Genomic DNA, 24,482 nt, shown 5'->3' on the forward strand with positions numbered 1-24,482 from the left:
TTCAATAAAAACATTTGCAACAAGTGTCTTTTTTTCTATAGCTATGTGCAAATGAAATGTTTTACTTTCAACTATGTTTTCAATTCATGGTGGCCACAGTTCATTGGCCAGAGTTCATATGTTATGAACTAGCACATCTTTGTAGGGTAGTCTTGACTATGGTTGTTGTTTTGGTGGCATTGGGCATCAAGAAACCTGATTATAATGTACTGGCCAGGTTTCCTCAGTGTAATGTTCTCTGCTTTACTGAAGTCCAGGAACTCCAACCGCCTTACCAGAGGTGTATTCATTATGTACACCATAGCAAAAATGTTTCACAACAGAAAACCTTTTGCAATGAAAAGGAGAGTTTCTATTGAACACATTAAGGTAGGTCCCTCCTTGTTTAGTCCCGTTTGCTTCCGTTTGGTTCATAATGACAGTGATGGAGAGTAGTGGGTCTCCCGAGTGGGGCTCCCAAGTGGCGCTCCTGAGTGGCGCAGGGTCTAAGGCACTGCATCTCAGTTCTAGGGGTGTAACTACAGACCCTGGTTCAATTACAGGCTGTATTACAACTGATTGGGAGTCCAATAGGGTGGTGCACAATTGGCCCAGCATCTAAGGCACTGCATCTCAGTTCTAGGGGTATAACTACAGACCCTGGTTCAATTACAGGCTGTATTACAACTGATTGGGAGTCCAATAGGGTGGTGCACAATTGGCCCAGCATCGTTAGGGTTTGGCCAGGGTAGGCCGTCATTGTAAATAAGAATTTTTTCTTAACTGACTTGCCTAGTTAAACTGTAAAAAAAAAAAATGTAGTTTAACTAATCATTTAATTACATTTGGTTGTAGCTTGGTGGTAGTTGAACTAAATTCAAATCTTGGTAGTGTTTTCCGGCAGTTAAGGGTAGCTTCAGTGTAGCTTAACTTCTTCCAGTGTGAAGTAATTGGTAGCTTGGAAAACTATATTTTCAGAGTATCTTGCCCAGCACGGCCTAATGAACACATCCCTGGTTACATAACCCAAGCTGATGAGTCAGTCTCCACAACAGCAGTACCGCGTCCCAAATGGAACCCTATTCCCTTGATGGTGCACTACTTTTGACCAGGTTCCATAGGGGTCTGGTCAAAAGTACTGCACTTTATAGGGAATATGGTGCCTTTTGAGACACAGAGTAGTGGTAGCTGTGTCCTCTGCTCTGCAGCGACACGCTCCACTCATAATTAAAGAGGTGTTTAAGAAGGCAAGGCCCATTGCCTCCCCAGTGCAGTGTGTGTGTGTGTGTGTGTGTGTGTGTGTGTGTGTGTGTGTGTGTGTGTGTGTGTGTGTGTGTGTGTGTGTGTGTGTAAGTGTAAGTGTAAGTGTTTGAGTCAGAGAGAGAGTTCATACCCAACTCAACCACTCCTTCTGTGTCCGCACAGTGTCAATCCTAAAAAAGGAGGGTTTGTTCGGGACATGTGATTGGTCGGGTACAGTAGTCCTATCCGAGGTAGCGCGGTAACGCTCCCTGAGCCAGAACAAAACATTAGCTCATCTCCTTCCACTTTCTCTATCAAGTCTGCAGACAGACAGAGATCATAGGAAAAACCTGCGATGAGGAACAAGTTTTTCACAATGCACCCCGGGGGCCTCACAATTTGTGTTTTACGCCCGTGTTCCCTCATACCCCCACAGAAGTCTGGAGGGTGTTGATAGGTTCTCCCTCGCCAGCCAGGGGTGCCACTGACCACAGGGCCTTGACATGCCTTGGTCCTGTATTGGGTGTGTATGTGGGTGTGTATGTGTGTGTGACTCAGAGTTGCCCCTGTCTCTACAGATCCACAGCTCAACTTGTCACAGTCTGAGGAGGAACATGTTCTGACTCTGGGGCCTTGTCACCACTAACGCACCGCATTCCCTATATAGTGCACTACTTTTGTACCAGAGCAATATGGGACCTGCTCAAAAGTAAGGAAGGGGAAAGGGTTTACCTAGTCAGTTGCACAACTAAATGCATTCAACCAAAATGTGTCTTCCACATTTAACCCAACCCCTCTGGATCAGGGGGGCTGCCTTAATCAACATCCATGTCATTGGCACTAATATTCTCCCCTCCTCGAACCTATAGATCCTATACAATAAGATGACGATGGACTATGACGGATTCACACTCTTTGATTGACAAGGTGTTTTGTAGGATAGCCCTCTTAAAAATAAATGAATTAGTGTCACACCCATTGTTACCTTCATGGACGAGCAGTGAGACTGTCTCTCTCCTTTTCCATTTGACATTTCATTGCACATTTCTTCCTAAATGGAATTTTGGGTGTACAAAAGCCTACAAATGCATATGTGAGAAATGTTGATAATTCTACCACTCTGAAATTCAGAATATCACGAAACACCAAACTCTGAAAGCGATACTTGCTAAGATACATTTTGATACAGTAGGCAACTGTTCTTTTGAGGCCCTCTGAGCAAGTACATTTGAATGACGTTTCAATCTCTCGTTCGTTGTAGACATTATGTAAATCTGAGACGTCTATTCTGTTAGTGGGTCATTGAAGGCTGGGGACGCTGTGTCCCTACCTCTCACAACAGGTTGTTGGTTCACACCATAGAGATGTATAGCGATCTCTACTTGGTAATAAACGGTTTTGCATGGACATTGCCATTGAGGGCTTCCACCATTTTAAAGTAGTCAACTGGGTGGGGATTCCTACGGGTTGGGATCATTGTCTTTTCTTGAAATGGTTTTGCCTAGTTTGTAAATGGCTTTGAGCTATATCTCCAGCACTGCAGGTGGTGGTAAAATACCACTATTAGCTTTACATTTAAAATTTTTTTTTTTATAATATATATATTTTTTAGTAGATAGCTTCAATGGTGCCACCCATGCTATCAAATACACTATAATTGCACAGATACAAAGTTGAGACCTTTTTTCATCTCTATGGTCCACACACACACAAAACACACACGCCTGCAGCAGCCATAGCAGTGGACACTATAAAAATCATAAAACTAATCTTGTCCTTTATGAGCTTCCTCTTCCCAAAAATCCAGCAGGTCACTCTCCATCTCTCTCTCTGTCTCTGTCTCCTCTGGGGGGCAACTGACTGCTGCTGCTGGACAGGGCCCGCATGAGGTCACAGACTGGAGACACGGCAGGCACGCCATGACATCAGTATGAGCTCATCCCAACAAGGCAGACAGGGGTCAGTGGAGGCAGTAGGCCGCTGACTTTATATACAATATGCATCTGTGTTTGCATGTCAGAACGTCTTAGTAACCACATAGTAACACATCTGGTAGGAAAAAATCAATGGAGACACAGCCACTGTCACTTTGTTTCTCAGGTGGAATCCTAAGCGAGACCGTAATGAAGATTGAAGATATCTACTTCATCCCCAATACGGAAACTATATGTGAATGAATACAGAGAGAGTTCAAATTTCAATCAATAGATCGACCAGCATTTAAATCATGTTAGCCATTAATTTCTCCTTTCGTTCTCTCTCTCTCTTCAACCCCACAGCTCTCTCTGCTCCCTCTTACCTCTCTTTCTCTCCTCCCTTTCACCTCTCTCCTCTCTCCCCTTCTCCCTCTCTCATTTCCTCTCCCTCTCACCTCTCACTCCTCCCTCTCACCCCTTCTCCTCTGCTCCCTCTTACCTCTCTTTCTCTCCTCCCTATCCCCTTTCACCTCTCTCCTCTTCTCCCTCTCATCTCCTCTCCCTCTCACCTCTCATTCTCTCTCCTCCCTCTCACCCCTTCTCCCTCCCTCCCTCCCTCCCATCTCCTCTCCCTCACTCTCCTTCTCCCTCTCTTATCTCCTCTCCTCTCTCTCCTCCCTCTCACCTCTCTCCCCTTCTCACTCTCTCATCTGCTCTCCCTCTCTATCCTCCCTCTCACCTCTCACTCTCTTTCCTCCCTCTCACCTCTCTCCCCTTCTCCCTCTCACCTCTCTCTTTCCCTCCCTGTCTTAGTCATCTTAGGATGTGTCAATGTTTCTATCATTTTAGAGGTCATGCCCACTGGAGCGAAGAGGAGCTGATCTCCGGAGTGCCAAGTTGGTGCCAAGACACAGCCTTTTTCCCCTTGCCCCCCCAACCCCAACCCTGTGACACCCCACAGGCCCCCCCTGCGCCTCACACCCCTGCCCCTGCCCCGGCCGGTCCTCCTGATGAGGCTAACTAACCCCACCTCCCCCCGTCCGTTGCTGTCGTAAAGATTGTGGGGTATAAATGGAGGTGCGAGGTGGAGGAGAGGAATCAGAAAACTAAGAACCAGATCTAGAACTACAGAACTAGAACTAAAGAACATGAAGATGATGGACTCCATTGTTGGGAGAAACTGGACACTGACCTTCCTGGCTGGGACTCTGCTCTGGACCACCTGCTGCCTAGCTGCTTCCATGCAGTGTCACTTCAACTCTAAAGGTGAGAATATCATACTGAAGGATGTTTTTCATTCAACAAATGTCTTTAGGTTGAAGATTCCAATTCTGTTCAGAGTGTATTTGGTAAAGCAGAAACGTTTTGGGGACCTGTCGAAACTCATCCATTGTACATTTAGGCCAGAGTAGACCGTTTTTTTAAATTCTAAATATCTTGGATGGATGAATCCACTTGAAGTTGAGTACAAAGTTCATGTGGACGTCCTGCGGATGAATATAGGTTGATTTGTATAATATGTGTGGGACTTGGGTTAACACACCTGGTGGTCTGTCCCAGCCCTGTGTGTGAACGAGGGGAGACACTACTCCCTGGGGGAGTCCTGGATGGAGGACGGCTGTCTGCAGTGTACCTGTCTGCACCCCATGGGCGTCGGCTGCTGTGAGACGTGAGTCCACACACCTGTAATCAATGTGCCTTTCTGGGTAGTTGTGTTAGCATTAGCAGTGGTGGTAATAGGAATGTAATTTCCATGGTTGGGATGAGCTTGCCATTCAACACAGCCATGTACATTGTGCCCAGAGTCAAGTAATGTAATGGAACCAGGGTTGGGTCTGGATCTGATTGTGATGTGTAGAATTGGGACATGCAACTTCAACATAGCATTGTTCTATCAGGATATTGTCATTATGTCCTTTCAGAACACGTATGACAGTGCTCATGCTCGGCTGTCAATTACGTTCCCCCTCTCTCAGTACAGGGAGCATCATGCTCTTTCAAAGCGCATACGTACATACGGACTTTGAAAACCTACACCCCTCTCTCCGCACAGGGTGCATCGCCCGGTAGACTTCCCAGCTTGGTGTGAGGTTCGGGTGGACGCTCTAACCTGTAAAGTGACCCTGGTGCAGAGCGCTGACCCTCGCCTGCCCTGCCTCCCTGGGAATGGACACAACCTGGGCCCCAGCCACGGCTCACGGGACAACAACTACCTGCAGATGGTGGAGTAGACAGAGACCCCAGTCGGACAGTGGAGGGACGGCCTCATTGGAATGAATGTCGCCATTACAATGAGCCTGTCCTCCGATTTAAAGTGGCACCAGCCTCCACTGAAGTCGGAAGATTAACTCCCTCCACCACCGACCATCCCTGTCCATGTCAGTGTAATCCTAACGGTCCATTCTCACTTCAGTTGCAGATCAGTGATCAGTTGACATTTAAACCGCATGAATATTATAATACCATAAGCAGTAAATGATACTCAATTGAAAAGCAGAGGTGAACCCACATAATGGAATCCCTCATTTACCACCCTGTAATGCACTACTGTAAAGCTTTTATAGTAATATATAACAATTGTTGTATTTCTTCTGTCCTGTCTTGCAGTTATCCTCTAAATAAAAGTCTTGTTGCGTGAAAGTCATTTGTTGATTGTGTATGGATAAAAGACTCCTTTCAGGCTCACGTCAAATTCAAATCCCACATTTTAATTCCTGATTCACATTGAACAGTCTTTCATTAACAATTTCAAAAATACAGTTGTAGAGCATATAGCTCTTGAAAATAAAATACACTATTCATGTGACAAAGCAATGGACTCTTTTGAATAAAGGGGTAAAAAATGAAATACTGTGAAAGACCCCACAGATAGTAGCATTAAACACTGGTCATCATCATGTTTCTGCTAGAAAAACAGGAAGGTGAGCATTCAAAGAAAAATATAAGATGCACTGCAAAATGTTAAAATATTAAAAACGGCAAAAGAAGTTGCCTGCTTTATAATATCTGGAATACATTCTTCCTTCCTCACACGCAGTTAAATGTTGATGCTGTTGGTCCCTGTAAACTGGGACACGTAAGACGTCAGGGCTGGATTGGTGGGGAGCACTTTGATTGGCAGGTCCCAACTGAAGGTATCCACATCAACATGCTCCGCCCCAGTCCACACGGTGACCTCTGGTTGGTTTTGCAGCACGTTGTGCGATTCCATAGGCTCTCGGGACGTGACAAACTCAAAGTGCAGACGCCATCGCAGGGTCACTGTGAAGAATGAGTTGAGAATGTCATGAAGCTGTCTAGGAGTAGACAGAGGGTTAGATACACAGGGAAGCTTTACAGACAAAGACAAAGGGTTGAGAAGCGCGTCTTATCGCATAGATTAAGAACAAGTCTTCGACTACACTTTTTTAAAAGCATTTTCAAATGGAGATTTACCATCAAAAGTGCTTCCAAGACTTGGTATAATCTGTGTCTGGGAAACCACTTTATTGTGACGGTACAATGACTAGCCCGGATCATGACCAACATCCTCAGTCATCTATGAGAACAATGGTTTCTCTTGTCAAGTGCCTGCTCTGCTAAGCCAGATAAACAAAAAACTGACTGACAAACTCAAGCAGGGCAGGCTACTTGCTATTAATACACATAGGGCAGAGAGATCAGTGGTGAATTCCTGATTTTCATGCCCCTTGGCCACCTCAGCCTGGTTCCTCTCTAGGTATCTTCCTATGTTTCCTGGTCACTGTGCTCCTGCTAGCTCTTTGGGATTTTAGGCTGGGTATCTGTATAGCACTTCGTGCCACTTGTGACGTAAAAATGGCTTAATGAGATACATTTGATGGAAATTTGACTTAGCTACGTACCGATGTCTGTGCTGAAGCCGGGGGTGACGTTGAGGGGGACGGGGAGGGAGAAGTGGGTGGAAGCCGTGTGGAGGCAGGACTCTAAGTGACGACCGTGACCTGTCACACTGATCGACTGACCGGGACGCCGCTGGTACCCCTGCTGGATCTCCTCCTCACTCTGCAGGCTGACCGAGTACTGACACACAAACACACACTTAATATCCTCATTCAATTAAAAATATGACAGGCCCTGACACAGACATGCGCACACACACACCTGTATACAGGGAATATCCCCCTCTGAGAAGTCGAAGGTGCCGATGATGTCCTCCCCTAGTCTGTAGACGGTCTTGAAGATGCAGAACTTGGCCACCTTCCCCCGCATGTTGGTGATGTTGAAAAGATCTGTGGAAGACAGGAGTCAAAGGTCACATGCATTCCACATTGCTGCTAAACACACAATGTCTTTTGTTATGTGTCGGACCCCAGTAAGACTAGCTGTCGCCATGGAGACCCTAATAAATCTAATCAGAAACAAACAGTGAGATTAGAGATCAATGGATCGGAGTCTGCAAAAAACCCTCAGTACATCATCTAGCTGATGTGGAACACAAAGAACATTACAGAAGGAGGCTCATAAGAAGAGCTGCCACATAGCACTGGTCAAAAGTACTGCACTATAAAGGGAATAGGTTGTCATTGGAGAATTAGTCTAGGAAAACAAGAGACTCACGGGGACAGCGGCGTGAGGTGATCGTCAGCATGTCCAGGGCTCTCTCCAGGGGGCGATCGTCTCTCCGGCCACCCTCCTCCTCCTCCAGGAAGGGGTTAGAGGGGGCCACCTCCTCATCCTGGGGGAATGGGGGCTCCGGCATGCCTACAACAGGGACATAATGTCACTCATTTTGAACAATGTCATTTTATAGGAGAAAAACATCTCCACAACAGGCATTTCATACATACAGTGCACTCTTTTACATTTTCCACATTTTAATGTGTTGCAGCCTGAATTTTAAAGGGATTAAATTGAGATTGTGTGTCACTGATCTATACACAATACTCCAAAATGTCAGTGGAATTTGTAAAAAATAAAGTAAAGCTGAAATGTTTTGAGTCAATAAGTATTTCAACACCTTTGTTATGGCATGCCTAAATCAGTTCAGAACTAAAAATGTGATAAACAAGTCAAATAATCAGTTCCATACTATGTTTAGTAATAGTGGTTAACATGATTTTTAAATGACTACCTCATCTCTGTACCCCACAAATACAGATAATTGTAAGGTCCCTCAATCGAGTAGTGAATTTCAAGCATAGATTCAACCAAAAGACCAGGGAGGTTTTTCAATGCCTCACAAAGGGCACCTATTGGTAGATGCATAAAAAATAAAAAAATAAAGAATATCCCTCTAAGCTGCGGAGAGATGCACGAGATTGAATTTCCCCCTTAGTTATCACCATCAACATTTCCCTTTACTGTGGGAATTCTGATCGAATAAATACAATATTAGCCACTTCAATGCAACATACCGAAACTAAAATTAACCACGCAAGACTTCAACTAGCCTGTACCCCTTCACACTGACTCGGTACCCCCTTAATATAGCCTCATTATTGTTGTGTTACTTTTGTTATTTCTTTTCATTTTAGCCTACTTGGTAAATATTTTCTTTTTGAACTGCACTGTTAGTTAAGGGCTTGTAAGTAAGCATTTCACGGTAAAGTCTACACTTGTTGTATTTGGCGCATGTGGCAAATTAACTTTGATTTGAAGACATAGTATGCAAAACTAACTATGCAAGGCATTTTGTTATAGGCAGAACGCATCGGAGTAGGATTCTATTGCATTGACAGCCCGTACTCTACACAGAATGGTGCGCCATAACCAATCAGAGCTGCAGTAGGCCTATATGTAAATAGATGCCATAAATGCAACTGTGCCATTCACTTTGAACTGGACTGTGTTTACAGCATGAGTGGTCATGGGTAGATGCGCTTGTTTTGAGATCAAAGCGAGAGCTGCATGTAGCCACGTGCAGGGGAAGTGTTGTATTTTGAGACAGGCTTGAATAAGCTAAGTAGCCAATAGGCAGAGGGTAGCATAATGGTATGGGGAATGATGCATTTTATCTCGTGAAGTGGTGTCTTTAAACAAACAACACTGTGGATAAACAGGTTAATGTCAAGCCCTGCATGTTTTTAATCAAAAGTCTCATGGAATGTAGTTCTACATTGAACACCACACATTGGCTGCTAATGCAGGCTGAATGATAGAACAGCCATTTCCATGTTCTGAGATGCATTTGCACCATTGTTTTTGATGGTAGGCCACTCTGGTAGGCCTACAATATGATCATCCACAGTAACCTACTTTTCCACTTTCTGAAACTTAAAGCGGGTACATTGGTGCACATGCTGGAAGTGGCACAGAATTTTCACAACATTCAAGTTTGCGCTCAGCAGAGGGAACATTACCTTTGAACATGAATTTATTAATTACACTTTGGATGGTGTAACAATACACCCAGTCAATACAAAGATAAAAGGTGCCCTTCCTAACATAGTTGCTGGAGAGGAAGGAACATGCTCAGGGATTTCACCATGAGGCCAATATAGACTTGTTTGTTTTTTTTCCCCTTTTTCATGACATCCAAGTGGTACTTAGTCTTGTCCCATACGGACTCGGGAGAGGCAAAGGTCGAGAGCCATGTGTCCTCCAAAATACGACCCTGCTAAGCCGCACTGCTTCTTGACACACTGCTCGCTTAAACCGGAAGCCAGCTGCACCACTGTGAAACACCGTACAACAGGCAAGATGGCAGCGTGCATGCGCCCGGCCCACCACAAGAAGTCGCTAGAGCGCGATGGGACAAGGACATCCCGGCCAGCCAAACCCTCCCCTAACCTGGACAACGCTGGGCCAATTGTGTGCCGCCTTATGGGTCTCCCGGTTTGATTCCAGGCTGTGTTGCCGGTCACAACTGGGTCTATAGTGACGCCTCTAGCAATGCCTTAGACCGCTGTGCCACTTGGGAGGCCCGGCCAATGGTGATTTTAAAACGGTTGAGTTTAATGGTTGCGATATGAGAAAACTGAGCAATGCTCAACACCGTACTCCACAATACTAACCTACATGGCAGTGAAAAGGAGGAAGACGACACAATAAAAATATCACAAAACATGCATTGTGGCAAAGAAATTTACTTTTTGACCTGAATACAAAGCGTTATTTTTAGGGAAAACCAAACACGTCACTGAGTACGACACCATATTTTCATGCATGGTGGTGGCTGCATCATAATATGGATCTAAATGTCATCTGCAAGGACTAGGGAGTTATTCAAAAATATAAAAACGGAATACAGCTATAAACACAGGCAAAAATCCTAGAGGAAATCCTGGTTCAGTCAGCTTTCCAACAGACACTGGGAGACTAATTCACCTTTCAGCAGGACAGGCCTTTATCTGCAGTGCATTCGAAAGCATTCAGACCCCTTGACTTTTTCCACATTTTGTTACGTTAGTCTTATTCTAAAATGGATTAAATCACCCCCATCCACACAATACCCCACAATGACAAAGCAAAAACAGGTTAGAAATGTTTGCAAATGTAAAAAAAAAAAAAAAAAAAGATTTCGGAAATATAACATTTACATAAGTATTCAGACCCTTTACTCAGTACTTTGTTGAAGCACCTTTGGCAGCAATAACAGCCTCGAGTCTTCTTGGGTATGACGCTACAAGCTTGGCACACCTGTATTTGGGGAGTTTCTCCCATTCTTCTCTGCAGATCCTCTCAAGCTCTGTCAGGTTGGATGGGGAGCGTTGCTGCAAAGCCATTTTCAGGTCTCTCCAGAGATGTTCGATCAGGTTTAAGTCCGGGCTCTGGCTGGGCCACTCGAGGACATTGAGAGACTTGTCCCGAAGCCACTGCTGCGTTGTCTTGGCTGTGTGCTTAGGGTTGTTGTCATCCCGTTGGAAGGTGAACCGTCACCCCAGTCTGAGGTCTTGAGTGCTCTGGAGCATGTGTTCATCAAGGATCCCTGTACTTTGCACCGTTCATCTTTCCCTTAATCCTGACTAGTCTCACAGTCCCTGCCGCTGAAAAACATCCCCACAGCATGACACTGCCACGCATCACTGTAGGGATGGTGCTAGGTTTCCTTCAGACATAACGCTTAGCATTCAGGCCAAAGAGTTCAATCTTGGTTTCATCAGACCAGAGAATATTGTTTCTCATGGTCTGAGAGTCCTTTAGGTGCCTTTTGGCAAACTCCCTGACCAAGGCTCTTCTCCCCTGATTATTCAGTTTGGCCAACTCTAGGAAGTGTCTTGGTGGTTCCAAACTTCTTCCATTTAAGAATGATGGAGGCCACTGTGTTCTTGGGGACCTTCAATGCTGCAGAAATGTTTTGGTACCCTTCCCCAGATCAGTGAATTGACACAATCCCGTCTCAGAACTCTACAGACAATTATTTGACCTCATGGCATGGTTTTTGCTCAGACATGCACTGTCAACTGTGGAACCTTATATAGACAGGTGTGTGCCTTTCCAAATCATGTCCAATCAACTGAATTTACCAGCAGTGGACTCCAATCAAGTTGTGGGAACATCAAGGATGGGAACAGGATGCACCTGAGCGCAATTTCGAGGTTCATAGCAAAGGGTCTGAATACTTACATAAGTAAGGTATTTCTGTTTTGGAAAAATTTCTAAAAACTGTCTCCACTTTGTCATTATGGGGTATTGTGTGTAGAGTTATGAGGGAAACATTTATTGAATACATTTCATAATAAGGCTGTAAGGTAACAAAATGTGGAAAAAGTCAAGGGGTCTGAATGCTTTCCGAATGCACTGGAGTTGCTCACCAAGAAGACACGGAATGTTCCTGAGTGACCTAGTTACAGTTTGGACTTAAAATCAGCTTGAAAATATACGACAAGACTTGAAAATGGCCATCTAGCAATGATCAACCAACTTGACTGAACTTAGAATAAATGAGCAAATATTGATACTCGGGGGTGTGAATACTTACAGTACCAGTCAAAAAAGTTTAGGACACCTACTTGTTCAAGTGCTTCACTTTTTATTTTATTACCATTTTCTACATTGTACAATAATCGTTAAGACATCAAAACATGTAGTAACCAAAAGTGTTAAACAAATCAAAATATATTTTATATTTGAGATTCTTCAAAAGTAGCCACCCTTTGCCTTGATGACAGCTTTGCTCACTCTTGGCATTCTCTCAACCAGCTTCACTTGAAATGCTTTTCCATTAGTCTTGAAGGAGTTTCCACATATGTTGAGCACTTATTGGCTGCTTTTACGTCACTCTGCGGTCCAACTCATCCCAAAACATCTAAATTGGGTTGAGGTTGGGTGATTGTGGAGGCCAGGTCATCTGATGCAGTACTCATGCACTCTCCTTGATCAAATAGCCCTTACACAGCCTGGAGGTGTGTTGGGTCATTGTCCTGTTGAAAAACAAATGATACTCCCACTAAGCGCAAACCAGATGGGATGGCGTATCGCTGCAGAATGCGGTGGTAGCCATGCTGGTTAAGTGTGCCTTGAATACTAAATAAATCACCTACAGTGTCACCAGCAAAGCATCCCCACACCATCACACCTCCTCCTTGCTTCACGGTGGGAACCACACAAGAGATAATCCGTTCACCTAATCGGCGTCTCACAAAGACATGGCGGTTAGAACCAAAAACGTCAAATTTTGACCCATCAGACTCAACGACAGATTTCCACCGGTCTAATGTCAATTGCTTGTGGTTCTTGCCACAAGCAAGTCTCTTCTTCTTATTGATGTCCTTTAGTGGTTTCTTTGCAGCAATTTCACCATGAAGGCCTGATTGACGCAGTCTCTTCTGAACAGTTGATGTTGAGATGTGCCTGTTACTTGAACTATGTGAAGCATTTATTTGGGCTGCAATTTCTGAGGCTGGTAGCTAATGAGCTTATCCTCTGCAGCAGAGGTAACTCTGGGTCTTCCTTTCATGAGAGCCAGTCTCATCATAGCGCTTGATGGTTTTTGCGACTCCACTTGAAGAAACGTTCAAAGTTCTTAACATTTTCTTGATTAAGGCATGAAGGTCGGTCAAAGTAATGGACTGTCGTTTCTCTTTGCTTATTTGAGCTGTTCTTGCCATAATATGGACTTTGTCTTTTACCAAATAGGGCCATCTTATGTATACAACCCTACCTTGTCACAACACAACTGATTGGCTCAAACACATTGAGGAAGTAAATTCCACAAATTAACAAGGCACACCTGTTAACTGAAATGCATTCCAGGTGACTGCCTCATGAAGCTGGTTGAGAGAATGCCAAGAGTGTGCAAAGCTGTCATCAAAGCAAAGGGTGGCCATTTGAAGAATCTCAAATATAACATTTTGATTTGTTAAACACTTTTTTGGTTACTACATGATTCCATGTGTGTTATTTCATAGTGTTGATGTCTTCAATATTATTCTACAATGTAGAAAATAGTAAAAATAATGTAAATCCCTGGAATGAGCATGTGTCCAAACATTTGACTGGTACTGTATGTAAATTAGGTGTTTCTGTACTTCATATTCAATAAATTAGCAAAAAATACAAATAATAATAAAAAAAATGTCTTCACTTTGTAATTATGGGGTATTGTGCATAGATGGTGATAATTTTTTAAAATCCATTTTGAATTCAGGCTGTAACATGTGGAATAAGCCAAGGGGTATGAATACTTTCTGAAAGCACTGTCGTTTATGTTCAGTATGCTCTATATGCCCAAAACATTTTGCAACGGAAGTGTTCTTATTTCACAAATTCAGGTAGTATCTGTCCGTAAATATATACATACAGTTGAAGAAGTCGGAAGTTTACATACAATTAGGTTGGCATCATTAAAACTCGTTTTTCAACCACTCCACAAATTTCTTGTTAACAAACTATAGTTTTGGCAAGTTGGTTAGGACATCTACTTTGTGCATGACACAAGTAATTTTTCCAACAATTGTTTACAGACAGATGATTTCACTGTATCACAATTCCAGTGGGTCAGAAGTTTACATACACTAAGTTGACTGTGCCTTTAAACAGCTTGGAAAATTCCAGAAAATGATGTCATGGCTTTAGAAGCTTCTGAAAGGCTAATTGACATCATTTGATGCAATTGGAGGTGTAACAGTGGATGTATTTCAAGTAGAGGTCGACCGATGAATCGTAATGGCCGACTTCAAGTTTTCATAACAATCGGCAATTTTGGTCACCAATCATGGCCGATTACATTGCACTCCACGAGGAGACTGCGTGGCAGGCTGACTACCTGTTATGCGAGTGCAGCAAGGTGACCAAGGTGCTAGCTGGCATTAAATGTATCTTATAAAAAACAATAAATCTTAACATAATCACTAATTAACTACACATGGTTGATGATATTACTAGTTTATCTAGCTTGTCCTGCGTTGCATATAATCGATGCCGTGACTTAATTTATCATTGAATCACAGCCTACTTCGCCAAACGGATGATTTAACAAGCGCATTCATGAAAAAAAGCACTCGTTGCACCAATGTGTACCTAACCATAAACATCAATGCCCTTCTTAAAATCAATACACAAGTATATATTTTTAAACCTGCATATTTAGTTAATATTGCCTGCTAACATTAATTTCTTTTAACTAGTGAAATTGTGTCTTCTCCTGCGTTCTGTGCAACAGAGTCAGGGTATATGCAGCAGTTTGAGTAGCCTGGCTCGTTGCGAACTGTGTGAAGACCATTTCTTCCTAACAAAGACAGCCAACTTTGCCAAACGGGGGATGATTTAACAAAAGCGCATTTGCGGAAAAAAAAAAGCACAATCGTTGCACGAATGTACCTAACCATAAACATCAATGCCTTTCTTAAAATCAATACACAGAAGTAAATATTTTTAAACCTGTATATTTAGTTAAAATAAAGTCATGTTAGCAGGCAATATTAAACTAGGGAAAATGTGTCACTTCTCTTGCATTCATTGCACGCAGAGTCAGGGTATATGCAACAGTTTGGGCCGCCTGGCTCGTTGCGAACTAATTTGCCAGAATTTTATGTAATTATGACATAACATTGAAGGTTGTGCAATGTAACAGCAATATTTAGACTTATGGATGCCACCCGTTAGATAAAATACGGAACCGTTCCGTATTTCAGTGAAAGAATAAACGTTTTGTTGTCGAAATGATAGTTTCCGGATTTGACCATATTAATGACTTAAGGCTCATATTCCTGCGTGTTATGTTATAATTAAGTCTATGATTTGATAGAGCAGTCTGACTGAGCAGTGGTAGGCAGCAGCAGGCTCGTAAGCATTCATTCAAACAGCACTTTCCCGCGTTTGCCAGCAGCTCTTCAAGCCTATCAACTCCCGAGATTAGGCTGGCAATACTACAGTGCCTATAAAAACATCCAATAGTCAAAGGTATATGAAATACAAATGGTATAGAGAGAAATAGTCCTATAATAACTACAACCTAAAACTTCTTACCTGGGAATATTGAAGACTCATGTTAAAAGGAACCACCAGCTTTCATATGTTCTGAGCAAGGAACTTAAACGTTATCTTTTTTACATGGCACATATTGCACTTTTACTTTCTTCTCCAATACTTTGTTTTTGCATTATTTAAACCAAATTGAACATGTTTCATTATTTATTTGAGACTAAATTGATTTTAATGATGTATTATATTAAGTTAAAATAAGTGTTCATCGTTCATTCAGTATTGTTGTAATTGTCATTATTAGAAATATATATATAAAACTCGGCATCGGCTTTTTTTGATCCTCCAATAGTCGGTATCGGGGTTGAAAAATCATAATCGGTCGACCTCTAATTTCAAGGCCTACCTTCAAACACAGTGCCCCTTTGCTTGACATCATGGGAAAATCTAAGGCCTGAAGGTACCACGTTCAGCTGTACAAACAATAGTACGCAAGTATAAACACCATGGGACCACGCAGCCGTCATACCGCTCAGGAAGGAGACACATTCATCTCTCGGAGACAGCACGTACTTTGGTGTGAAAAGTGAAAATCAATCCCAGAACAGCAGCAAAGGACCGTGAAGATGCTGGAGGAAACAGGTACAAAAGTAACTATATCCACAGTAAAACGAACCCTATATCGACATAACCTGAAAGACCGCTCATCAACTGCTCCAAAACCGCCATAAAAAAGCCAGATTACGGTTTGCAACTGCACATGGAGACAAAGATCGTACTAATTGGAAAAAATGTTCTCTGGTCTGATGAAACAAAAATAGAACTGTTTGGCCATAATGACCATCGTTATGTTTGGAGGAAAAAGGGGGAGGATTGCAAGCCGAGGAACACCATCCCAACCATGAGGCACGGGGGTGGCAGCATCATGTTGTGGGGGTGCTTTGCTGCAGGAGGGACTGGTGCACTTCACAAAATAGATGGCATCACGAGGAGGGGAAAATTATGTGGATATATTGAAGCAACATCTCAAGACATCAGTCAGGAAGTTAAAAAGCTTGGTCGTAAATGGGTCTTCCAAATGGACAATGACCCAAAGCATACTTCTAAGGACAACAAAGTCAAGGTATTGGAGTGGCCATCACAAAGCCCCGACCTCAAACCTATAGAAAATTTGTGGGCAGAACTGAAAAAGCATATTACTCCAGCTCTGTCAGGAGGAATGGGCCAAAATTCACCCAACTTATTGTGGGAAGCTTGTGGAAGGCTACCATAAACATTTGACCCAAAGTTAAACAATTTAAAGTCAATGCTACCAAATACTAATTGAGTATATGTAAACGTCTGACCCACTGGGAATGTGATGAAAGAAATAAAAGCTGATATAAATCATTCTCTCTACTATTATTCTGACATCTCATATTCTTAAAATAAAGTGGTGATGCTAACTGACCTAAGACAGGGAATTTTTACTAGGATTAAACGTCAGGAATTGTGAAAAACTGAGTTTAAATGTATTTGGCTAAGGTGTATATATACTTTCTGAACACAACTCTGATGTGAGATGTACTTCTGTTAGATTAGACTGAGTAAGAGGGTCAGGAGGGCAGCTCACCATGCAGGACGAGGACTCTGAAGGGGACCCTCAGTAGTTTGATTGGAGAGCTGACCCTCTGGCAGCCGATGGTCAGCTTATAAACATACTTCACTGACTGTCCTCGAAAACTAGGAGGCCCGTCGTTGGGAACCACCTCACTGTACGAGTCTGAGGGAGGAAAAAGAAGTGAGAGAGCAAGAGAGACTGTAGCTCAAACGGTAAAGCATGGCTCTTGCAAAGCCAGGAATGTGGGTTATATTCCTGGGACCACCAAATTTTTTTTTTAAATGCATGCATGCTTGACTAAGTCGCTGTGGATAAATGTGTCTGCTAAATAGCACATATATTAAAAAAAAAGTTTGAGGGGGGGGGATGGAGAAAGGAGAGGGTTGAGTGAATCCCCTCTGAACTGATTATTTCTATGCTCTGAGTCCAGTTGTGGCGCTCTTACAAGTTCTGCTCTCTCCGGGGTCCAGGCGTAGGTCACAGAATAGTATCTTGGGAGGTGTGTCCAACATGCACTGCCCTCCTTCTCCTGGTGAAGACAGCAGGTAGAGGGGAAGATTAGAGGTCATTTTGTATCAGACTCTTCCCCCCCAAAATAAACAACTAATCTACTCCACGCACTTAAAGTGAAAAGTAAGCAAATGTATTATGTACTAATTCAGTCTAGCCAAGACAATTTGACTGAGCAGGCAGCAGTGGTTTAAGGGTGTCAAGCCAGCATACACATACAGCATGATTTGGGTCAACCGAAGGCAGTCAATTCAGTCAGTAAACAGAAATTCCAATTCAATAACTGAAAAAGGACAACTATTTTCAATGACTTCCCTGTAAGCTGAAAATGAGAAGCTATTGATCAAGTCATTCAACTTTTTAGGAGGAATTTTAATTTAAAATCCCTTCCTAAATTGACAGACTCACAGTATACTAGCAGTCCCAGGGTTAGTCCTCTAATCTCCATCACAAGGTGTAATTTACAGTCATGGTGGCTCAGACAGACTGGGGATACAAATGGCACCCTGTTCCCTATGTAGTTCATCAGGGCCCATAGGGCTCAGGTCAAAAGTATGTAGGGAATAGGGTGCCATTTGGGATAGACTGGATTTGTATAGAGACAGGTCTAAAGGGCATAGGGGAGGCCCTTCACACTGAGCAGATGGGTAAGATTTGGGGGGGTTCAGTAAGTACATACAATATCAAAAGTTTGGACCTACCTACTCATTCAAGGCTTTCTTTATTTTTACTATTTAGTGAAGACATCAAAACTATGAAATAACACACATGGAATCATTTAGTAACCAAAACAAAGTGTTAACAAATCAAAATATATTTGAGATTCTTCAAAGTAGCCACCCTTTGCCTTGATGACAGCGTCGCACACTCTTGGCATTCTCTCAACCAGCTTCATGAAGTAGTCACCTGGAATACATTTAAATTGACAGGTGTGTCTTGTTAAAAGTTAATTTGTGGAATTTCTTTCCTTAATTTGTTTGTTTGAGCCAATCAGTTGTTGTGACAAGGTAGGGGTGGTATACAGAATATAGCCCTATTTAGTATAAGACCATATTATGGCAAGAACAGCTCAAATAAGCAAAGAGAAACTACAGTCCATCATTATTTTAAGACATGAAGTTAAGTCATTATGAAATATTAGGAACTTTAAAAGTTTCTTCAAGAGCAGTCGCAAAATCCATCAAGCGCTATGATGAAACTGGCTCGAATGAGGACCGCCACAGGAAAGGAAGACCCAGAGTTAACTATGCCGCAGAGGATAAGTTTATTACAGTTAAATGCACCTCACATTGCAGCCCAAATAAATGCTTCATATTGTTACTTGAACTGACACATCTCAACATCAACTGTTCAGTGGAGACTAAATCAGGCCTTCATGGTCAAATTGCTTCAAAGGAACCACTACTAAAGGACACCAATAAGAAGAAGAGACTTGCTTGGGCCAAGAAACACAAGCAATGGACATTAGACTGGTGGAAATCTGTCCTTTGGTCTGATGGGTCCAAATTTGAGGTTTTTGGTTCCAATCGCTGTTGTCTTTGTGACACAAAGTAGGTGAACGGATGATCGCCGTATGTGTGGTTCCCACCGTGAAGCATGGAGGTGGTGGTATGATGGTGCTTTGCTGGTGACACGGTCAGTGATTTATTCAGAATTCAAAAGGCACACTTAACCAGCATGGCTTCCACAGCATTCTGCAGCGATATGCCATCCCATCTGGTTTGCGCTTAGTGGGAGTATCATTTGTTTTTCAACAGGACAATGACCCAACACACCTCCAGGCTGTGTAAGGGCTATTTGACCAAGAAGGAGGGTGATGGAGTGCTGCGTCAGATGACCTGGCCTCCACAATCCCCCGACCTCAACCAAATTGAGATGGTTTGGGTTGAGTCGGACCACAGAGTGAAGGAAAAGCAGCCAACAAGTGCTCAGCATATGTGGGAACTCCTTCAAGAATGTTGGAAAAGCATTCCAGGTAAAGCTGAATGCCAAGCGTGTGCAAAGCTGTCAAGGCAAAGGTTGGCTACTTTGAAGAATATCAAATATATTTTGTTTAACACTTTTTTGGTTACTACATGATTCCATGTGTTATTTTATAGTTTTGATGTCTTCACTATTATACAATATAGAAAATAGTAAAAATAAAAGAAAGACCCTGGAATGAGTATGTGTGTCCAAACCTTTGACTGGTACTGTATCTAAAATAAAAAATATTATAGTTGCATTTTGACACTTTCCACCTCGCTCAACATGTGTGTGTGCATTCTTTATTATGTCTAGCCACTCACCTCTGCTGGGGATGAGGACAGTGTCGCTCTCTGCCTGGACATCCTGCTTGGTGCCCTGGACTGGCAGCGCCACTCTGCTCTCACTGGCATGGAACTGGCAGTGGATCTGGGCACTGGCCCATGCCAGCATCTCACTGACACACACACTTTTTAGTCATGTTTTGAGACTTTTTACCCCATTTAACCTTACATACAGTATAGCTAACTAAAATGTACATGCATATAATCACAATTGAGCACTACTGAAGAATGGGTGATGTGTGAGTGAAAGAAAGATAACAGACCTGCTGGCGGAGGTGGAGAGATGGGATATGGGGTTGGTGAAGGTGATGAGACACTCCATCACCTCCCCGGCTAGGAACACCGGGCCTCGGGCCATTGAGGCCAACACCTCGATCATCTGTACTCAAGGAACACATTAAAAAAAAAAATATATATATATATTATATATCATTTCACCTTTATTTAACCAGGTAGGCTAGTTGAGAACAAGTTCTCATTTCCAGCTCTCCACCTGGCCAAGATAAAGCAAAGCAGTTCGACACATACAACACAGTTACACATGGAATAAACAACCATACAGTATACATACATATAATACAGTAGAAAAAATGTAAACAGTGACGTTATAACACACGTTATTTGGAACACCTGCTAGCGATGTTTTTTTTAAAAAACGTGTTGTGTTAGCTCGGTAGTTTGGTTATTTTGAGCTAGACCTCGCTAAATTAAATTGCAGCGAGTTAAGAATATGTTAACTAGCTAGGGTTATCTACCGACTGCTGTCTCCAAATCAGTCAATTAGCTAGCTACCAAGCTAGGCTAACCATTGAAGTAGAATAATGTCTCGAAAACCATACCTTGGCCTCAGATGTGGCACCAGCTAGCCAATGAGTTACAACTCAAGCCCCAGGTCAGCCAAATCAAACTGTCAAATCGATATGAAATACCTACTGTAAGTATTTGTAAATTCTTTGAGACAAATTCAGCAACACAAGAACATAGCATTAATAAAGCTTTCCATCTCGCAGCTGCACGAACATACCGTATCGCGGGGTAAAATTGAAAAGGCATTCAATGTACTATTTTCTCGGTATTGGACACAATTATTGAACACAATTAATAAATAAGTGTGTGTTGTACTTACAAAATGATCAGTTAAATTCAAATTTGACAAATTATCAGTTCAATTCCAATTTTACAAGCGTTGTCTCAAATGTGCATTTTTCAGGAATAACATTTTGTTGGCCATCTAACGGAGCTCCGTGGCATATGGGAGGAGTTATTTATATTGTAAGTAACTAGTGTGGGTTTGTATTGTGTTCGGGAACATTTATTGGACATAACATAGTGCTAATATATTTAATAACAGCCATAAGATGACACTTACATACTTTATGCAATCTTATGTGATCAACCTTACTGCATATAGAGGAAAAATATAGTTAGTTTTTTACAAATTGGAGGAACAGGCATAAATAACCCCCCCTCCCTTTCCTGGTGAATTGACCCAGTCTCACAAAATGAACTTCAATAGTGTAGCCTACTGTAAGACTTTGCATATTGGGCGCTCTCCTAGCACTACTTCAACTTGTCACTCAGGTCGGCTGTCCGTTTAGAATTGCATTTGGACATCTACCAGATAGAGTAGCCTTGCGAAAGCGTTAATCAGACATTGCTGCTGTATTTTGAACAGAATGATACAGCCTACGTGACCAAGAATCTGACTCCGAAATCAAAACCGGGTGTCTACGGATCTGCAGAAGCTATCTGTCTGACGACAAACTCACGTCTGTTGAGATGCTAACGTTAGCTAGCTTCAATATTCGTTGAAAACATCTAGCTAGCTAACCAGACGACCGGTATACATTCTCATTCATTGCATGCGTAGCTAGCTACCTGTGCATGCTCTGCATAATGCAGGTATTTCAATAGCTCGTTGTTGTTTACTTGGACACATTAACTGGCGACAGCAGACACCACTGGCTAAACCACCTGCGCACACACGACTCGGTAGGTGCCAGTGTCCGTTCTACCACACTGGACTATCAGGGTCTCGGATAGATACGTGGGTCAACAACGGTGAGAGCAAGGTGAAGTTTACCTTCCTTACTGTAAGATTGCCTCTCCTATCTTTGACATTTCCAAACATCACTTTTAGTTAGAGAGCTGGCTTGAGACCTTATGCCATCTCTGATAAATTGCTAAATTATTGCTCTTGAAGGCATATACAGTATTCAACAGATCATAGTTTGTGGTAAATTTCATCTCTTTTATTATTATTATTATTATGGCAAGTTGTCTTCCCACTTGATGAAGATGGAGGAATAATTATCTGAGAACTACATACCTGTCCTCACCTGATGGACCTGTTGCCCAGGTATCTAAAGTTGTCATTTAGGAATCCTCACACTTGTGAATGAAAATAAGTTCAGTTGAGAAATGTATTTGTTTTACTGTCACCCAAATGGCTCTAGGGCACTTGACAAATTGATTCTTCTTTCACAACCCAGACAATTATCTAGTTTCCAACAGGTTTAACAGGGGTTGTTCCAACTCAACGGAATAGACACCGGGCAGGTTCCCGTTCACAAGAAGAGCTCCCTTTCGTTTCTATCCGACTACCGGCTGAACATGGAGTCAGGTGACAACAGCTCAACAGCCGAGCTCATGAGTCGGTATTTGTCTTCGGAACTCGGCTATGGGGTACCGAAGGACGGCTGGCGGATCTGCTTGGCGCATGAGTTCAAGGAGAAAAGGAAGCCGTTTCAAGCCAAAGATGTGTCCCTCTCCAACATCGTTGAACACATTGGCCTTGGAGTCAGGTGAGCCCCCTGAACACCACCTCTCATCATGTCAAGCCAGCCAGTTACTATAGCCAAACTGTGTTATTCATAGTATTTATACTTATAGGAGAGAGATGTGTTCTATGGTTGAGAGCACAACCTATCTTTATTCTACATAGTGGCAAGGAGAGGTATTTTTCAGTGAAAGGGTATGTAGCCTATCACTTTTCTCTGGCATGGGTCCCTATGGTGCAGCCTACCTGCCAGGGTGCCAGGTATAGTCTCATGTTTCTTTGCTTGTCCAAAACGGCAGGTGTGTGTGAGACATGTACATATGCAGGTGCTGTGACTGGTAGTGGGTAAAGAAACGCACAACCCAGCTTCTTCTCCACACTGGTCTCTCACACCTCAATCCTTCAATCCTGTTTGACACCTAGGCCTAATTCTATCCAGCATGGTTCTCTAACATCTGTGGACTGATTGGTGGTTGTTGTTGCTCCCCCTCTGAAACCATTTGAGACTCATAATATTACATTCAGGACATGCCAGCTTAGACCTTGTACTGCTGCCAGCCCAGAATCCTGCATTCCTGAGAGTAGGCTAATCAGGTGTGGATGGCTTGCTTGATACAAAGCTGATATTGATCTACTGTAGGCCTGCAGTGCTTCTGGTAATAACACAGTGAAAGTAAGGATTACCAGCTGTAGATAAAAACAGCCTGTTGGACCTGGGTTGTTTTCAGCTGTGCAATTGGAGTTGGGAATCATGCGGAGAACACACAAACACACACACATCAACACACACAGTGTTTTAGATAGATCACGTGTGAAAAGATCTCCTCAGGGTGGTACAGAGAGGTGATGTCACTGTTTGGTTTGATCTGGCTGGTGGGTGTATTAACATGACAACTATTGCAGACTGACTGCAACTAGATCAACAGGAAAATTAACATATGTTTGCTTTAAATAACAAATTAATACAATAATGCTTTAAATAATATGCCAACGGCACTACAGTTGAAGTCGGAAGTTTATGTACACCTTAGCCAAATACATTTATACTCAGTTTTTCACAATTCCTGACATTTAATCCTAGTAAAAATTCCCTGTCTTAGGTCAGTTAGGATCACCACTTTATTTTAAGAATGTGAAATGTCAGAATAATAGTAGAGAAAATTATTTATTTCAGCTTTTATTTCTTCCATCACATTCCCAGTGGGTCAGAAGTTTACATACACTCAATTAGTATTTGGTAGCATTGCCTTTAAATTGTTTAACTTGGGTCAAATGTTCCGAGTAGCCTTCCACAAGCTTCCCACAATAAGTTGGGAGAATTTTGGCCCATTCCTCCTGACAGAGCTGGTGTAACTCAGTCAGGTTTGCAAGCATCCCCCTTTTTCCTCCAAACATAACGATGGTCATTATGGCCAAACAGTTCTGTTTTTGTTTCATCAGACCAGAGGACATTTCTCCAAAAAGTATGATCTTTGTCCCCATGTGCAGTTGCAAACCGTGATCTGGCTTTTTTATGGTGGTTTTGGAGCAGTGGCTTCTTCCTTGCTGAGCGGCCTTTCAGGTTATGTCGTTAGAGGACTCGTTTTACTGTGGATATAGATACTTTTGTACCTGTTGAGTATCTGGAGCATCAGTGTTTGTGGGTTCGATTACCGGCTCAAAATGGCCAGAAACAAAGACCTTTCTTCTGAAACTCGTCAGCCTATTCTTGTTCTGAGAAATGAAGGCTATTCCATGCGAGAAATTGGCAAGAAACTGAAGATCTCATACAACGTGTCCTACTTTTTTTATTTATTTGAAATAATGAAAATTAGAACAATACT

At 42.6% G+C, this 24,482-nt stretch overlaps 3 protein-coding genes across 19 annotated transcripts in view; 2 read left to right on the plus strand and 1 right to left on the minus strand.

Annotated features, from left to right (window-relative positions):
* Positions 1-4,285: 4,285 nt before the first annotated feature.
* LOC106577848 (prostate-associated microseminoprotein) lies at positions 4,286-5,713 on the plus strand. Its single transcript, XM_014156236.2, has 3 exons — positions 4,286-4,403; positions 4,698-4,806; positions 5,191-5,713. Exons 1-3 carry the CDS (start codon positions 4,286-4,288, stop codon positions 5,366-5,368), a joined length of 405 nt encoding a protein of 134 aa, XP_014011711.1. The 3' UTR covers positions 5,369-5,713.
* Positions 5,714-5,824: 111 nt separating this feature from the next.
* rgp1 (GP1 homolog, RAB6A GEF complex partner 1) lies at positions 5,825-21,146 on the minus strand. Of its 3 annotated transcripts, XM_014156224.2 has the most exons (10): positions 21,007-21,146; positions 20,720-20,787; positions 20,144-20,259; positions 19,860-19,993; positions 17,507-17,590; positions 17,074-17,223; positions 7,716-7,859; positions 7,260-7,387; positions 7,001-7,178; positions 5,825-6,398 (listed from the first exon to the last, which is right to left on the minus strand). In XM_014156224.2, the coding sequence occupies exons 3-10, from the start codon at positions 20,257-20,259 to the stop codon at positions 6,175-6,177; spliced, it is 1,158 nt and encodes a 385-aa protein (XP_014011699.1). In that variant the 5' UTR covers positions 20,720-20,787; positions 21,007-21,146; the 3' UTR covers positions 5,825-6,174. The 3 variants fall into 3 exon arrangements, with proteins under 3 accessions (XP_014011699.1, XP_014011700.1, XP_014011698.1); XM_014156225.2 differs by lacking the exon at positions 20,720-20,787 and having other exon boundaries at positions 21,007-21,125; XM_014156223.2 differs by lacking the exon at positions 21,007-21,146 and having other exon boundaries at positions 20,720-20,908.
* Positions 21,147-21,283: 137 nt separating this feature from the next.
* The window catches only part of gba2 (glucosidase, beta (bile acid) 2), a 44,740-nt gene continuing 41,541 nt past the window's right edge, over positions 21,284-24,482 (plus strand). The window contains exons 1-3 of one of the 15 annotated variants that reach the window (XM_014156213.2): positions 21,284-21,952; positions 22,158-22,239; positions 22,373-22,684. In XM_014156213.2, the coding sequence (XP_014011688.2) occupies positions 22,494-22,684 (191 nt within the window). In that variant the 5' untranslated portion in view covers positions 21,284-21,952; positions 22,158-22,239; positions 22,373-22,493. Of the gene's footprint in view, positions 22,685-24,482 lie in introns of all 15 variants that reach the window. The other 14 variants (XM_014156215.2, XM_014156216.2, XM_045701427.1 and 11 more) reach the window with 14 other exon arrangements.

This window comes from Salmo salar, chromosome ssa18 (genome assembly GCF_905237065.1).
Source record: "Salmo salar chromosome ssa18, Ssal_v3.1, whole genome shotgun sequence".
NCBI classification, from domain to species: Eukaryota; Metazoa; Chordata; class Actinopteri; order Salmoniformes; family Salmonidae; genus Salmo; species Salmo salar.

What these genes read in the sequence shown, in the direction of transcription:
- LOC106577848 (XM_014156236.2), top strand. Translation starts at nt 4,286, where the DNA reads ATGAAGATGATGGACTCCATTGTTGGGAGAAACTGGACACTGACCTTC. An exon ending in GTGTCACTTCAACTCTAAAG is followed by an intron (nt 4,404 to 4,697) that starts GTGAGAATATCA and finishes GGTCTGTCCCAG; the next exon opens with CCCTGTGTGTGAACGAGGGG. An exon ending in GGCGTCGGCTGCTGTGAGAC is followed by an intron (nt 4,807 to 5,190) that starts GTGAGTCCACAC and finishes CTCTCCGCACAG; the next exon opens with GGTGCATCGCCCGGTAGACT.
- rgp1 (XM_014156224.2), bottom strand. Translation starts at nt 20,259, where the DNA reads ATGATCGAGGTGTTGGCCTCAATGGCCCGAGGCCCGGTGTTCCTAGCC. An exon ending in CTCTCCACCTCCGCCAGCAG is followed by an intron (nt 19,994 to 20,143) that starts GTCTGTTATCTT and finishes TGTGTGTGTCAG; the next exon opens with TGAGATGCTGGCATGGGCCA. An exon ending in CCCCGGAGAGAGCAGAACTT is followed by an intron (nt 17,224 to 17,506) that starts GTAAGAGCGCCA and finishes TTCCTCCCTCAG; the next exon opens with ACTCGTACAGTGAGGTGGTT.